Source organism: Microcaecilia unicolor, chromosome 1 (assembly GCF_901765095.1).
Source record: "Microcaecilia unicolor chromosome 1, aMicUni1.1, whole genome shotgun sequence".
In the NCBI taxonomy this organism is placed as follows: Eukaryota; Metazoa; Chordata; class Amphibia; order Gymnophiona; family Siphonopidae; genus Microcaecilia; species Microcaecilia unicolor.
In genome coordinates, this window is record NC_044031.1 from 580550579 (window position 1) to 580564556 (window position 13978).

General features: G+C 45.3%; 2 protein-coding genes across 4 annotated transcripts in view; one reads left to right on the plus strand and one right to left on the minus strand.

Annotated features, from left to right (window-relative positions):
- The window catches only part of ATAD2 (ATPase family AAA domain containing 2), a 393801-nt gene that overhangs the window by 371550 nt on the left and 8273 nt on the right, over positions 1-13978 (minus strand). For all 3 annotated transcript variants that reach the window (XM_030218745.1, XM_030218753.1, XM_030218736.1), the window contains exon 2: positions 10597-10745. In XM_030218745.1, the coding sequence (XP_030074605.1) occupies positions 10597-10745 (149 nt within the window). The remainder of the gene's footprint in view (positions 1-10596; positions 10746-13978) is intronic.
- The window catches only part of WDYHV1 (WDYHV motif containing 1), a 90847-nt gene continuing 87926 nt past the window's right edge, over positions 11058-13978 (plus strand). Inside the window, exon 1 of the mRNA XM_030218790.1 lies at positions 11058-11137. The gene's annotated coding sequence lies outside the window, so the exon portion shown is untranslated. The remainder of the gene's footprint in view (positions 11138-13978) is intronic.

The window sequence follows — 13978 nt, forward strand, 5'->3', positions numbered from 1 at the left end:
TTTATCGATTAGATGAGCAGCTTGTCTAACAGAATTGGATGCTTGTCAACTTACCAGAGTCACTTAAGGCTCCTTTTACTAAGCGGCAGAAAGCCCAACACGGGCATACTGCTTGCTATACCGAAGTACCGCTGGGCTACCACAGCAGCCCGGCAGTACTTCCTAGCCCTAGTGCACTGTCATTTCTGGAGTATACCCTGCGGCACTGCCCGCTTAACACGGGAGCTCATACTGCCACCTCAATGGGTGGCGGTAAGAACTCCCCCTGAAATGGCCGCACAGCAAGTGCTTTACTTGCCACCCAGCCATTTCCTATAGGAAAGCGAAACTTCCCTTTTCCCAGCTACGGTAAAAGAGGGCCTCAGCACATGTGTAAAACACGCACCGATGCCAACGCCAGCCCCCTTTTGCTGCAGCTTGGTAAAAGGGGACCTTAGCTACTTATACTTATTTGTTGCTTGTATGGAAGTTTTGTTGTTTTTAAACTCTCCATAGGACGGTAATGAAGTCCACCTTTGATATTTAACATTTATCACCACCCCAACCCCCTGTAGTAGTACTTTATATATGGACTCCATTTTGTTTCACATGGCACCTCTTTATACTACAGTCAAGGGGTACACGATTCCACTTGATGTTGCATATTCTTTTTGGTATTTGTCCATCTATATTTGGTTTTGCTTGTCCCTTTCCTTCCTCTCCTCCCCCTCCCGTTACCAGGGTTCCTCTAGCTAGTGACATCCTCACTTTCTGCCATTTTGGCATCAACTCTATTACAACTAAAGTCTCGAAGCAGGGGTTCAGCCAACACATCTTGGGCATTTAAGAGATCAAAACAACTGAATGGTTTTAAGACCTATGGGTTGGGGAGAAAGTCAAACCCTGACAGGATGGCTGCCTGAGAATGATCTGCTCAACCTAGCTTCTTAGCAAAAGAAAGAATGCCAATAAGTTAATTAGTACAGACCTACAAGCTAAATAAACCCAAGTGCCGGGAATACTTCAAATACAAAAACTGCGTATCTACACAAGTTCTATTCTAGTACAAACAGAGCATTACAGCAACCAGAGACAAGAGGAGCAAAAATTGTCAACTGGAAACCTGTCCCAACTATCTAATAAAATCCACCCCTGACCGCTACATAGCTGACCTCACAGCCAACCTAAACTACATGCTTCAGCAAGGTCTCTTCCCTAAGGAAAATGGCAATATCCTACTCACCACAATACCAAAAGATACCAAGAAAAAAAAAAACAACACGAAATCACTAACTACCACCAAGTAGCATCTATCCCACTGGTAGTCAAGCTGATAGAAAGCATGGTAACCAAACAACTCACTGATTACATAAACAGATTCACAATATTACATGAATCACAATCAGGATTTCGCCCCCTCCACAGCACTGAAACAGCACTAATAACCCTCCTAGCTAAATTCAAGCAGGAAACAGCAACAGGTAAAAACAGCATGCTCTTCTCCAATTCGACATGTCTAGTGCATTCAACATAGTAAACATAATATACTACTAAGACTACTAGATTACTTCGGGATTGGTGGAAACACTCAGTTGGATCAAGGGTTTCCTAACCACTAGAACATATCAAGTGAAATCAAATTCAAATATTTCATCACAGTGGAGAGCCTCAGGGATCTCTCCATTATCGCTGATCCTCTTCAACCTAATGATGATCCCACTAGCCGCCAAGTCCTTATCCGACCAAGGTCTAAACGCTTTCATCTATGCAGATGTCACTATATATATATTCCTTACAAACAGGAGATAACAGAAATCACCAACAAAATCAAGCTCAGCTTGAATATCATGAACTCATGGGCAAATGCATTTCAACTAAAACTCAACACAGAAAAAAAAACTGTCTCATCCTCTCATCCCAATACAATGTCAACAACCCCACAATTAAAAATACCCCAGATTACACCCTCCCCATCTCAGACAGCCTGAAAATCCTCAGCGTCACAATGGATCATAACCTTACACTAGAGAGCCAAGTGAAATCCACGACAAAAAAAAAATGTCCTCATCATGCCACCACACTGTTTTTTTTTTTGTTTGTTTGCTTAACACCTGTTCAGAACAACCACCTGGGGCCTCAGCCAGCAGATTACCAAAACAGCGAACAGATGTATAAGAGAAAACAAAACTTCAAACTATTAGACTGAGAAAGAAATAGGTACATTTACCTGAGCAAACAGAATAGACATTTTGAGACCAAGGGGCTCACCACATCTACCACCTGCTGGAGACTGAGAATACCGATGTTTCCAAGGGGCTGAGCACAGCTCTTAGTGGCTGCCTCAAAATCAGTCTTCAGTCTCCACCTGCTGGTAGGCATGCACAACCCATCAGTCATTCTGGGCTAGTCCGGAGGGACGCTGGGAGGGGAGGGGGAAGAGATTACAGCGAGAGAATTAAAAATTGTTATAAGTGCAGCATATTAAATATAATTGCACTGATCAATGAGAACACAGAACACATCCAGAACCCCAGGCTGAGATCTTCCAAGGGTGGAACTGCAAAATGTTTTCTCAGGCTAAAGAAAAGAAAATTATCCGGTAAGGCGTAAATTCTCCTCTCAGTATCGGCTCAACCATTCTGAACAAGTCTAATGTAAAGAAGCAGATCTACTGGGCATGGAAAGCAAGGTCCCCCCCACCCCATGACAGCCATGCCAAAGTTCAACTGGGATCTGGCCAGCACATCCAACCTTTAATGCTTGACAAATGAAGCGACGACCAACGGTAGAGTGGGCCTTCAATCCCTGCGGAACTGGTTTATTCTTACTGACGTAGGCAGACTCAACCACTACCTTATGTTTAAATGGTTTTTATTAAGCATTCAGCATATTAAACCAAAATAGTACATTTCACTAAACAAATTTCACAAGCAAATTCAACTCAGTGATGAACATCCTCCAAAACTTTGTTTTATTATCATTTTCTCCCCTATCCCCTTACTCCCCCCCAACCCCTTCCCCCTCCCTCTCAGTCTTAGTCCTGATGAAACTGACTTATTACTTCCAACTCTACTAAAATGAACCTTAACTCCATCTCAGTATATAGCCGGTTCCTTTCATAAAATGTAATCACATCCATGTTACTCCTCTCTTCCTATTGCGTTCTCTCCCTCATCCGGGCCCCACGAGGTCTGGACTCTGATGACCCCCACGGGATGATGGACGTGGAGTATCCTCGACCAACTCCTAGTCCCCCCCCCTCCTTTCCCTCAAATCTGATAACCATTGGAACAAATTATATAATCACAACCCCTATCAAATGCTAGCGTGTGCAGCAGGAAGAAAACCCCCAATCCAATGCCAACTCATTAACGTCAACTGTTCTCCTCATCCGAGTCAGTGGCTACAGATTGAGAATCAAGCTCCTCACCCTATGTGGTTGAAGATAAGCCTCCCATACTTCTAAAAACATCTTTTGTTTTGGAGAACCATATGCCCCCTTCCTTGCCATAAGCATCAAAGCATGTAGGCGATTCCTCCATGCCCAATAAGACAGCTTCCCGTCACCTATCCACTCTCAATATAATTCTCTTGCCCAAGGCTACTGCTTTCCGCGTGAAGAGTACTCTCACACTTGCTCATACCAAATTGTTCATATTTATCCAAGAGCAAGCCTGCAAGCACCATCAGCAAAGAGCAGCCCCAAAGTCCCCCTACATATTGTAAGATCGCTCCCCAGAACATTTTCACCTTTGGGCATTCCCAAAATGCATGAAAGAAGGAATTGCTGTTTTGTTTACATTTCGGGCAAATTGGTGTTTCCACTCCCCCAATTCGAAACAGCTGCTCCTGCGTAAAAGTATGCTCTATGTAATACCCGGAATTGGCATTCTCTCAGCTCGGCACTAATAGAAACCTCTGGAATCCTCTTAAGGTCAGAAAGTCCTGCATAGAGATACCACTGTCCCAAATCTCGGTTCCACCTGTCTAGTAGCATCGGTCAAGACTCAACTGCTGACCGTCGCTGTAACTCCTTATAGAGTAATGAAACAGACAACTCCCCTCTCTGAACTGACCAAAGAATTCCTCTAGGTGGTCACTTAAGTTGAAAGCCAACCCCCTTCTATCCAAAGACTTATGATAATGTTGTAATTATAAGTATGCTAACATCTCTAGTGTCCACTCCTCATTTAGCCTGCATTTGGACCCAAGTGAACAATTTCCCCTCATTATTCACCACATGTTGCAGAAGGCTCAACCCATCTCCTAAAACTAGCATTATCCTGCCCTGGGGAAAATTGCAAATTACCGCAAATAGGTATCTGATCTGATGTACCCGGGCCCTCCCCCCCCTCCAACAAAAGAACCAAATATCTCCATACTTCACGCAGCGGCCTCAAAAGCATACTGTTCTGTAACTCTTGTGGTATCACCTTCCTAGGTCCCTGCAACAAAGAATTTATGTGCCAAGGAGCCTAAAATTCCGCCTCCAGTTCTATTGGAGTGAACGCTTGTTCTAAGAATCAATCTCCAATATGTCTCAGCAAACAAGCTTGGTTATAAACTTGCAAATCAGGTAATCCCAAACCTCCATGTTTCCAAGAACCTACAAGATATTTAAAAACCATTTTCGGTTTCTTCCTTGCCCAACAAAATTTAAATAAGAGTTTGCGCAACATTTGTAGATCCCGCTTCAATAACCAGATCGGCAGTACTTGGATTGTGTACAACCATCGTGGGAATAAAACCATATTGAATAACTATATTCTGCCATGTATCAACAGCGGTAAATGCATCCATTTTGACAACCACTGTACAACGAAGCAGGTCTGCTACATAGTCTGACCCCTAGATACCTAAAAGAGGTGGCTTCCCACTTCAGTGGAAACTCACCTACCCAATCCCATCACACTGACCTACAGGTTGGGATGGCCAAAGACTTGTCTAGGTTGAGCTTAAAACCAGAAAATTCACCATATTCCAGAAACCTATCCATCAACGTTGCCAAAGATTTCTGGGGTTCTATAATGTGAATCAATAGATCGTCCGCAAAGGCAGATATTTTAAATTCTTGCGTTCCCACCTTCACCCCTTTTATCTCCGGATTGCTCACAATTTCCCTAATCAAGGGGTCCAAAGAAAGTATAAAGAGTAATGGAAATAAGGGGCACCCTTGTCTTGTTCCCCTGCTGATCTCAAATGTTGTCGAGAAGATCCCATTCAATCCAATCATTGCCTGGTGTGAAGTGTACAAAGCCTGCACTACCTTCAAAAAGAACTCTCCCGCTCCATAGTGCCATAACGTATCAAATAAAAACTTCCAATTTACGCGGTCGAACGCCTTTTCCGCGAAGATAATACAGATGGCTCTTCCAACCGTTCTACCTGTTCCAGAGAAATTATAATTTTTCTAACATTTTTTGTAATTGTACGTCTTCGTACAAACCCTGCTTGAGGCTTGGCTATCACGGAAGGTAGAGCACCCGAGCCAACCTATTGGCCAAAACCTTAGCAAACAACTTAGCTTCTACATTTAATAACGAGATGGGCCGATATGAGGATGGTTGCTTGGGGTCCTTCCCAGGCTTCAACAACAAAATAATCTGAGCTAATTGAAGGGAGCCAGGCAAAGCCCCATCCTCAACAAATTGCATAAACAATGTAAGAAGGTCACCACGGAAGGAGACAGCAACTTATAAAACGCAGCTCGAAGTCCATCCGGACCTGGTGATTTACACAAGGTGCTTTGTTGAATGGCCAATGACACTTCCTCTTCTATTATTGGTTCCCCAAGTGTTCTCTAATCCTCCTCCAAGAACCGCAGAAGTTTCAACCACCACCTTAACACACCTCACAATAAAGGCCTTGGAGGGCCCCGACCACTCCTACAGCCATGGAAAAAGCACAAAAACGTGATCAGAGACGAAACTCATCTCTCTCAGGTACTGGAGAGGTCCTCTTGACAACGAGCCTGTGGAGCCTCCAATCTGTGGCCAGTGAACCACCCTCCACAGAGGAAGACATGCAAATATCTTGATTCACGTGGAATGGAGAAACCACCTTTGGCAGAAAAGGAGGGAAGCCTCTGAATCCTCCAAAAAAGGACAGAGGTCCCGACATGAAAGAACTTGGAACTCAGACAATTTGAGCCGAAATTACCACCACCAAAAAACACTGCTTTAAAGGCGAGGTCCTTAATAGAGGCCGAACACAAGAGCTCAAACAGAACCTAAGACAGCCCCCTGAGCACCAGATGAAAAAGGACATGTGCCACAAATATAAGTGCTGCCACACTGGGAAAGACCAAAGGTCCATCAAGCCCAGTATCCCGTTTCCAGTAGTGGCCAATCCAGGTCACAAGTACTGGGCAAGAACCCGGAACAGTAAAACAGATTTTATGCTGCTTATCTTAGAAGCAAGCAGTGGGTTTTCCCAACTCCATCTTAATTATGGTTTCTGGACTTTTTTTTTTTTTTTAAGAAAAGAATTATCCAAATCTTTAAGTCCTGCTAAGCCGATTGGAATTCATTTCCAGGGAGTGTGGTAAAAACAGAGTTTAAGTGAAGAAATATTTTCGCAGATTTGTTTTAAATTTACTACCCATTCCACAGTATTTTACAGACCTCTATTCATATCTCCCCCTTAGCCGTCTCATCTCCAAGCTGAAGATCCCTACCCACTTCAGCCTTTCCTCATTAGGAAAGTTGCCCCATCCTCTTATTTTGATTGCCCTTCTTTTCTATGCGGTGACCAGAATTGAACACAGTACTCAAGATGCTGTCGCACCATGGAATGATACAAAGGCATTCTAACATTCTCAGCTTTGCTTTCACTTCCTTTCTTAATAATTAACATTCTAATTGCTTTAATCCTCTGCTCAGTGTGCAGCGGCGGTTTTAACATACTGTACTGTATACTGTAGCGACATCTATGCTGGTTGCTGGGACTATATTCTGTAAAGGCTTCAGATAGCTCAAAACATGACTGCAAGGCTAGTACTGGGGAAATCGCGCTTTGTTCCTGCTCAACCACTGCGCTTTCAACTGCACTGGCTCCCAATAAAAGACCGTATTACATTTAAAATCTGCTCCCTTACACACAAGATACTATATGGAGAAGCCCATGAATGCATGCTCAGTCTCATCGATCTGCCACCTAGGAATGCCCTCAGATCTGCAAGGACCTACCTCAATCTACATTACCCCACCTGCAGGAATGTCAAATACAAGACCTTTTATGCTTCGTCCTTCCCTTACATCAGTCCAACATCCTGGAATGGTCTGCCACAACAACTTAAAGAGCTCGTCGACCACCAACTGTTCAAGAAGACCTTAAAAAAACGTTCTTATTTGAAGAGGCTTACTCCACTGGCAACTCTTCTGTTTAACCTCACTCACTTGTAGATGCTTCACCCCTGGCATCCCATGTTCCTTCCTCTCCCGTCACATTCCGAATTTGTGCCATCTATGTATTGTATCCTCTTGATTTAATATAAGCCACATTGCGACTGCTCATGTGGGAAGATGTGGGATACAAATGCACCAAAAAATAAAAACATTTAAAACCTCCTTCAGAAACTGTGCTACCTCTCTATGCAAGGCCAGAATTGCCATTCACTCCCCCCCCCCCCCCCCCCCCCCCCGAAACTAGACAGAACTACCACCTGAACCTTCAGGGAGCTCAAGGCTAACCCTTGGTTCAGGCCTTGCTGCAAGAGCCCCAAAAAGGAACCAGAGTCCCCCCCCCCCCCCAAGGTAAAGTGCACTCCCCACACCAGGACAGTGCATTTTTTAGAGATGTGCCACTGGGTAAAGGGTATGTTTCAGGAAGGCTTTCTGGGATGACAGAACTGCAGATAAGTAAGATGTTCCTAGTGCACATTTAGTCTTTGGAGTGTTCCACTGTGTAACCCACATGAATTTTGAAGTTCAATATGATAGATTCTTTTTGCCAGTGATGGTATTTAAGACAGCTTAGATTTGAAGGTATATCCTGAGTGGCTGTCAGGTTTGAGGCTTTTTCTCCATTCTGAATGAATTGTGGGTTCCTGGAGAAACACCTTTGACCATTTGTGGCAACTTAAACTGTTGTTGCTGTGGAGTTTGCCAGTCTTGTATAATATTGTTGGATTATTCTTCCTAATGTGCATCAATTTGCATTTGTCCACATTAAATTTCATTTGCCACATGGATGCCCAGTCTTCAGACAACACAACACACATTCCCATTTGCAGATTATTAATAAAATGTTAAATAGATCTAGTCCCAGTACAGATTCTTGGGGCAATCCACTATGCACCCTCCTCCACCGAGAGAAAGTTGGCCATTTAACCCTACCCTCTTTTCTATCAACCAATTCCTAAACAAAACATTGCCTCCTATTTTAATTCTCAAGAGTCTCATGAAGGACTTTGTCAAAATGCTTTCTGAAAAGCTAGAAACACTACATCGACTGGTTCACCTTTATCCATGTTTATTCATGATTTAAGAAAAAGCAAATTGGAGGCAAGACTTCCCTTGTCTGAATTCATGTTGACTGTCCCATTAAACCAGGTTTGTCTACATGTTCTGTTATTTTATTCTTCATAAATTTTTGCCACCAACGTCAGGCTTAAATCGGTCTGTGATTTCCCGATCATCCCACAATTCCTTTTTATTTTGTTTTTTTTAAATCATAGTGGCTGTTTCCTGCGACTCTGCAAACTCCCTTCCCTCGAAGGGGTTGAGGGCAGCAACGGACCATAGGCCACTCTTCAGATACTAAGGATGATTATGACATGTTACAGATCACCAACAGCAAATCTGCAATTTCACCTGAGAGGGCACCAAGTGACTTGAGACGATTCACAACCCAGCCCAAGGACTCCAGAAAAGAGATCACTTGAGTCATAACTTGAAAGGACTCCACCTCCGAATCGGCCAATCAGCCACTCATCCAGATACGGGTGAACCCGCATCCTCTGGTATTGCAGGTGCACAGTCACCACCACTATAACCTTTGGAAAAAAGTGTGCTGTAGCAAGGCCAAAAGGCAGAGCTTGGGAACTGAAAATCCTGTCCCTGCTCACAACTGCAAATGCTGCCTGTGGAAATCCACAATTGGGATATACAATATACAAGTAGGCTTCCATGACATCCAGTGAAGTTAAAAACTCCCCCAGCTGAACTGAAGTGATGACAGAGCACAGTCTCCATGTGAAAATTATGAACCCACGTGCAAGCCTTCACCCCTTCGAGGTCCAGAATGGACCTGACAGAGCCCCCTTTCTTTGGGAACACAAAAAAACATAATACTGGCCCTGACCACACACTGCCAGCAGCACAAACTCCACTGCTCCAAGAGCATAAAGGTGCTGAAGAGAGAGTAACCTCTTGCTGCAGGGGTAAGACCATGAAAACGTGGGGAACTGGACAGTGAACTCCAAAGAGTATTCCCTATCACCTCCAGGACCTATTGATCCAGGGCCACTCGTCCTGGAAGAGGGAAAGCCTTCCTCCCACCAGGACCACTGAGGGGCCCAGCACACCCTCATTGGGCAGGCCAGGCAGCTGCTAGTCTACTTCCCCCCTTCCCCCACACTAGAGGAGCTGGTGGCACCAGACTTGAGGAGCCCTGCCTAAGGGCCTGCCCTGACCTCCTCCTTGAGCAGGAGAGTGTTGTGCCGATCAAAAACCCACCCCTTTGGAATGCTTAGAAGCCGCAGCGTACTGTGCCCCCCTTTTGACGGAGGGGAGAGAGATGACTAGTCTCCCCCATACCTTTTACTAAACAGCAACCTACTGCCTGCTGAAGGTAGAAAAAAAAAATTTATATTATATATATATATATATATATATATATATATATATATATATATATATATCTGACCTGAATCTTCATGGGGGGGGAGGGGGGACACCACAGTTCATTATTAATGATGTCACTGGTAGAATTCAGTCTTCTCTACCGCCACCTGCTTGAAGCAAGTGATAAGAACCAAAAATAGTAACAACACTGGGAAAAGTCCCACAGAGAAGCCAATAGGAGAGCCAGAAGTGGGACATGAAGGCCTGCTAGATAAGCCACCTGTTCAACAAATCCAATTTATTCTCAAAAACGTATATAAAGACTCGACACAGCAAACATGTTTCAGCATACAAGATTCCTGCTTCAGGAGTCTGCAGATGTTGAAAGCCAAAATAAAAGAATGATACGGGGTGAGAATCAGGAGTGATGTTTAGGTCTTTAAAAGACCACGTACATGGACGTAATACATTGTCTGACTGCTAAAGCAATTATGCACTGAAGAAAATCAGTGTCGCAGGGCAAACGAGGTTGCCCCGATATAGCAATAGGCAGGCATCATGTATGCCGAAACATGGTTGCCATAGAGTCTTTATATACGTTTGAGAAAATTGGATTTGTTGAACCAGTGGCTTATCTAGCAGTCCTTCATGTCCCACTTCTGGATCTTTTCCTGGTAGCAAAGGATAACCCATTTTTGCAGAACAGTTGAGCTGATGCTGAGAAAGCACAGATATTAGATTATGTAAGGCAATGGAGGATGAAGGTCACAAGGAATGTTAGCATGCTGCTAGCCATTACAAGATATTGTACAAAGCAAAATGGGTCAGTTACCTTGTAAATGGTTTTCCTTCCATGTTCTCACTTGGCATTTCTATATTCTTATCAAGGCTAGAATCAGAGTGCTGGCCAATTCCTGGTCTTTTTCTCAGTGTTCTTAATGTATATTTGTTGAAACTTTCCTCTCTATCACAAAAGACACCCTGAAAATATGCAGCAAAAAGTTACCCAGTCAGAAATTAACAGTATTGAAAAAGGCACCCACAAATCTTTTTAAGATTGGCATGAATACACTCAGTGTGGAATGCTAGTACCAAGTACAACCTGTCAGAGAGCCAAGTTACTTACCTACAGTATAGCAGGTTCTGTGGACTGCAGGATGCAACTCCTAGCATTTTGTATAACATCCAGAGAACATGGGGAGTGGGTGAATTTTAGCTGACAAACTTTAGTTCTAATGCTCATGTGCACCACTTCCTGTATTGTGCTACAGGGCCTCCTCTGGTTATGAACAGCTTGTTTTGGAGACAACCCAAGGCCAGGAAAGGAGGTAGGCAGAGACTTGCATCCTGTTGTCTATGGACATCTGCTACAGGTAAAAACGGTGTCAGATCCTTGTATCAGACTTCCTAAACTTAAAGGTTGCCTTAAATACATAGGAAGAAAAATGGTCTGCTAATGGGAAAACATTTGGAGGCAACATGCCTCTGTCTTAAAAGGCAAATGGGAAAATTAGGTTCTTACCTTGGTAATTTTCTTTCCTTTACTCATAGCAGATGAATCCATTACGAATGGGTTGTGTCCATCAACCAGCAGGGGGAGATAGAGAGCACTGAAAAACCATAGTGCCTCATGGCCAGCTAGCTCCATCTGCCTCTTCAGTATTTGAAGCTTCCAAAGCAGTGTGACACCGCCACATATAATAACATGAACTTTCCTCACAGCGGATGAACGCCCCAGAATAGGTGCAACAATTCAAAGGAGGGACGAACTCAACCTCCTATAACAGAACAGAAATCCTGAAGACTTTTTTCCAACTTCTCCCAATGAGGGAACATATCTACAGGAAAAAAATTAACATAAAACAACAAATCACACAATGATTCTCTGAGGGAGGGCTCCTGGACTCATCTGCTATGACTAAAGGAAAGAAAATTACCAAGTAAGAACCTAATTTTCCCTTCCTTGTCATCAAGCAGATGAATCCATTACGAATGGGATGTATCAAAGCAATCCCTAGATAGGGAGGGAACAAGCCACACCGCGCGCCAGCACTTGTGCTCCAAAATGCACGTCTCTCCTGGCAGCCACATCCAGCCTGTAATGTCAGGCAAAAGAGAGCTTAGAAGCCCATGTCGCTGCACTGCATATCTCTTGGAGAGAGTGCTCCAGTTTCAGCCCAAGAAGAGGAAATCGCTCTTGTGGAATGTGCCTTGAAGGCTTCAGGCGGAGGCCGGTCAGACAGCAGATAGGCTGAAAAAAAATAGCTTCCTTGAGCCAACGGGCTACAGTGGCTTTAGACGCTGGAGACCCTCTGCGCGGACCTGATAACCGGACAAAAAGATGATCAGAGGTCCTAAAAGCATTTCACATGCGCAGATACTGCAACAGAGCCCTCCGCACATCTAGGAGGAGCAATTGCCCAAAGGCTTCTGGAAACTCCTCTCTGGAAAAGGAAGGCAGGAAAATAGGCTGGTTTAGGTGAAACGCTGAAACCACCTTAGGCATGAAGGACGGCACAGTACGTACCATAACTCCGGACTCTTGAGAATTGTAGAAAAGGGTCTCGACAGGACAGCGCCTGGAGCTCAGACACCTGTCTCGCTGAAGTAATGGCCACCAAAAAGACCGTCTTTAGGGTCACATCCTTCTCTGAAGCTCACCTTAGCAGCTCAAAGGGCAAACACTGAAAGGCCTTTAAAACTAACCCCAGGTTCCAGGCCGGTCACGGAGCCCGCACGGGAGGACGGAGTCGAAGCACACCTCTAAGAAACCATGCCACATCCGGATAAGCAGCCAGGGAGAGGCCAGCGACCTTCCCTCAAAAACATGCTAAGGCTGCCACTTGAACACGCAGGGAACTATAGGCAAGGCCTTTTTGTAAACCATCCTGCAAAAAGTAAGTATCGGCAAGACAGAAGTCCGCATAGGTGTAATCGCTTTAGCAGCACACCAAGCCTCAAATTGGCGCCAAATCCTGGCATAAACCACGGAAGTGGAACGCTTGTGGGCCTGTAGGAGAGTGGAAATGAATTTACTGGAATAACCCTTGCCTCTCAATAGCCATGCCGTTAAGACCAAAACAGCAGGCGTCCTCCATGTGACAACAGATTCGGTACCAGAAGTAACGGCAGGGGAGCCTCCACCAGCATCCGCCGGAGGTCCGCATACCACAGCCTCCTGGGCCAATACGGGGCGATGAGAACCATCTCTCCTTGGTGTAGCCGAATCCGCAGGAGTACTCGCCCTATCAAGGGCCACGGAGGGAACACATACAGGAGGCCCTGAGGCCAGGGTTGAGCCAAAGCATCCAACCCCGCCGAGTGAGGATCTCTCCATCTGCTGTAAAAGCACGGGACTTTGGCATTTGCGCTTGAGGCCATAAGATCCGCTATGGGCGTCCCCCACTTGGCACAGATCTGAAGAAACACTTTGTCTGCCAGTTCCCACTCCGCTGGGTCGATTTGATGCCTAATTAGATAATCGGCTTGCATGTTGCTCTGACCTGCAATGTGAGCTGCTGACAGAAACTGCAGACGTAGCTCGGCCCAGTGGCAAATCTGCGCGGCCAGTGCTCTGCACTGAGTGCTGCCTTGTCGATTTATGTAGGCCACTGCTGTCGTGTTGTCCGACAGAACTCTGACAGCCAATCCTTCCAGGGTCGAGTGAAAAGCCAGAACAGCCTGGAAAAATCGCTTGGAGTTGAAAGCGATTGATGGACCACTCCAACTCCTCGGGTGTCGAGAGACCCTGGGCATGCCTTCCCCGACAATGTGCACCCCAGTTCTTCAGGCTGGCATCTGTTACCACCAGGCACCAATCGGGGAACGCCAGCGGCATTCCTCGCCGCAGCATGCTGTCTGAGAGCCACCACTCCATACTGAGCCAGGCCGCAGGGAGCCACGTGAGTCTGCACTGATAATCCGGAGAAATTGGAGACCATCGTTGAAGCAGGGAGCACTGCAGAGGTCTCAGGTGCGCTCTCGCCCAGAGCACCACTTCCAAGGTGGCCGTCATCGACCCTAACAGCTGGACAACGTCCCAAGCGCGGGGCAGACGGACCTGGTTCTGAAGCTTTGCTCGGGTAGAAAGACAAACCCTGAGGCTGTGTCGAACCGGACCCCCAAATATTCTAGAGATTGAGGGGGGGGGGGGGTCAGGTGACTTTTGGGTATATTGACAACCCAGCCCAGAGATTGAAGTACTGAGACCACTC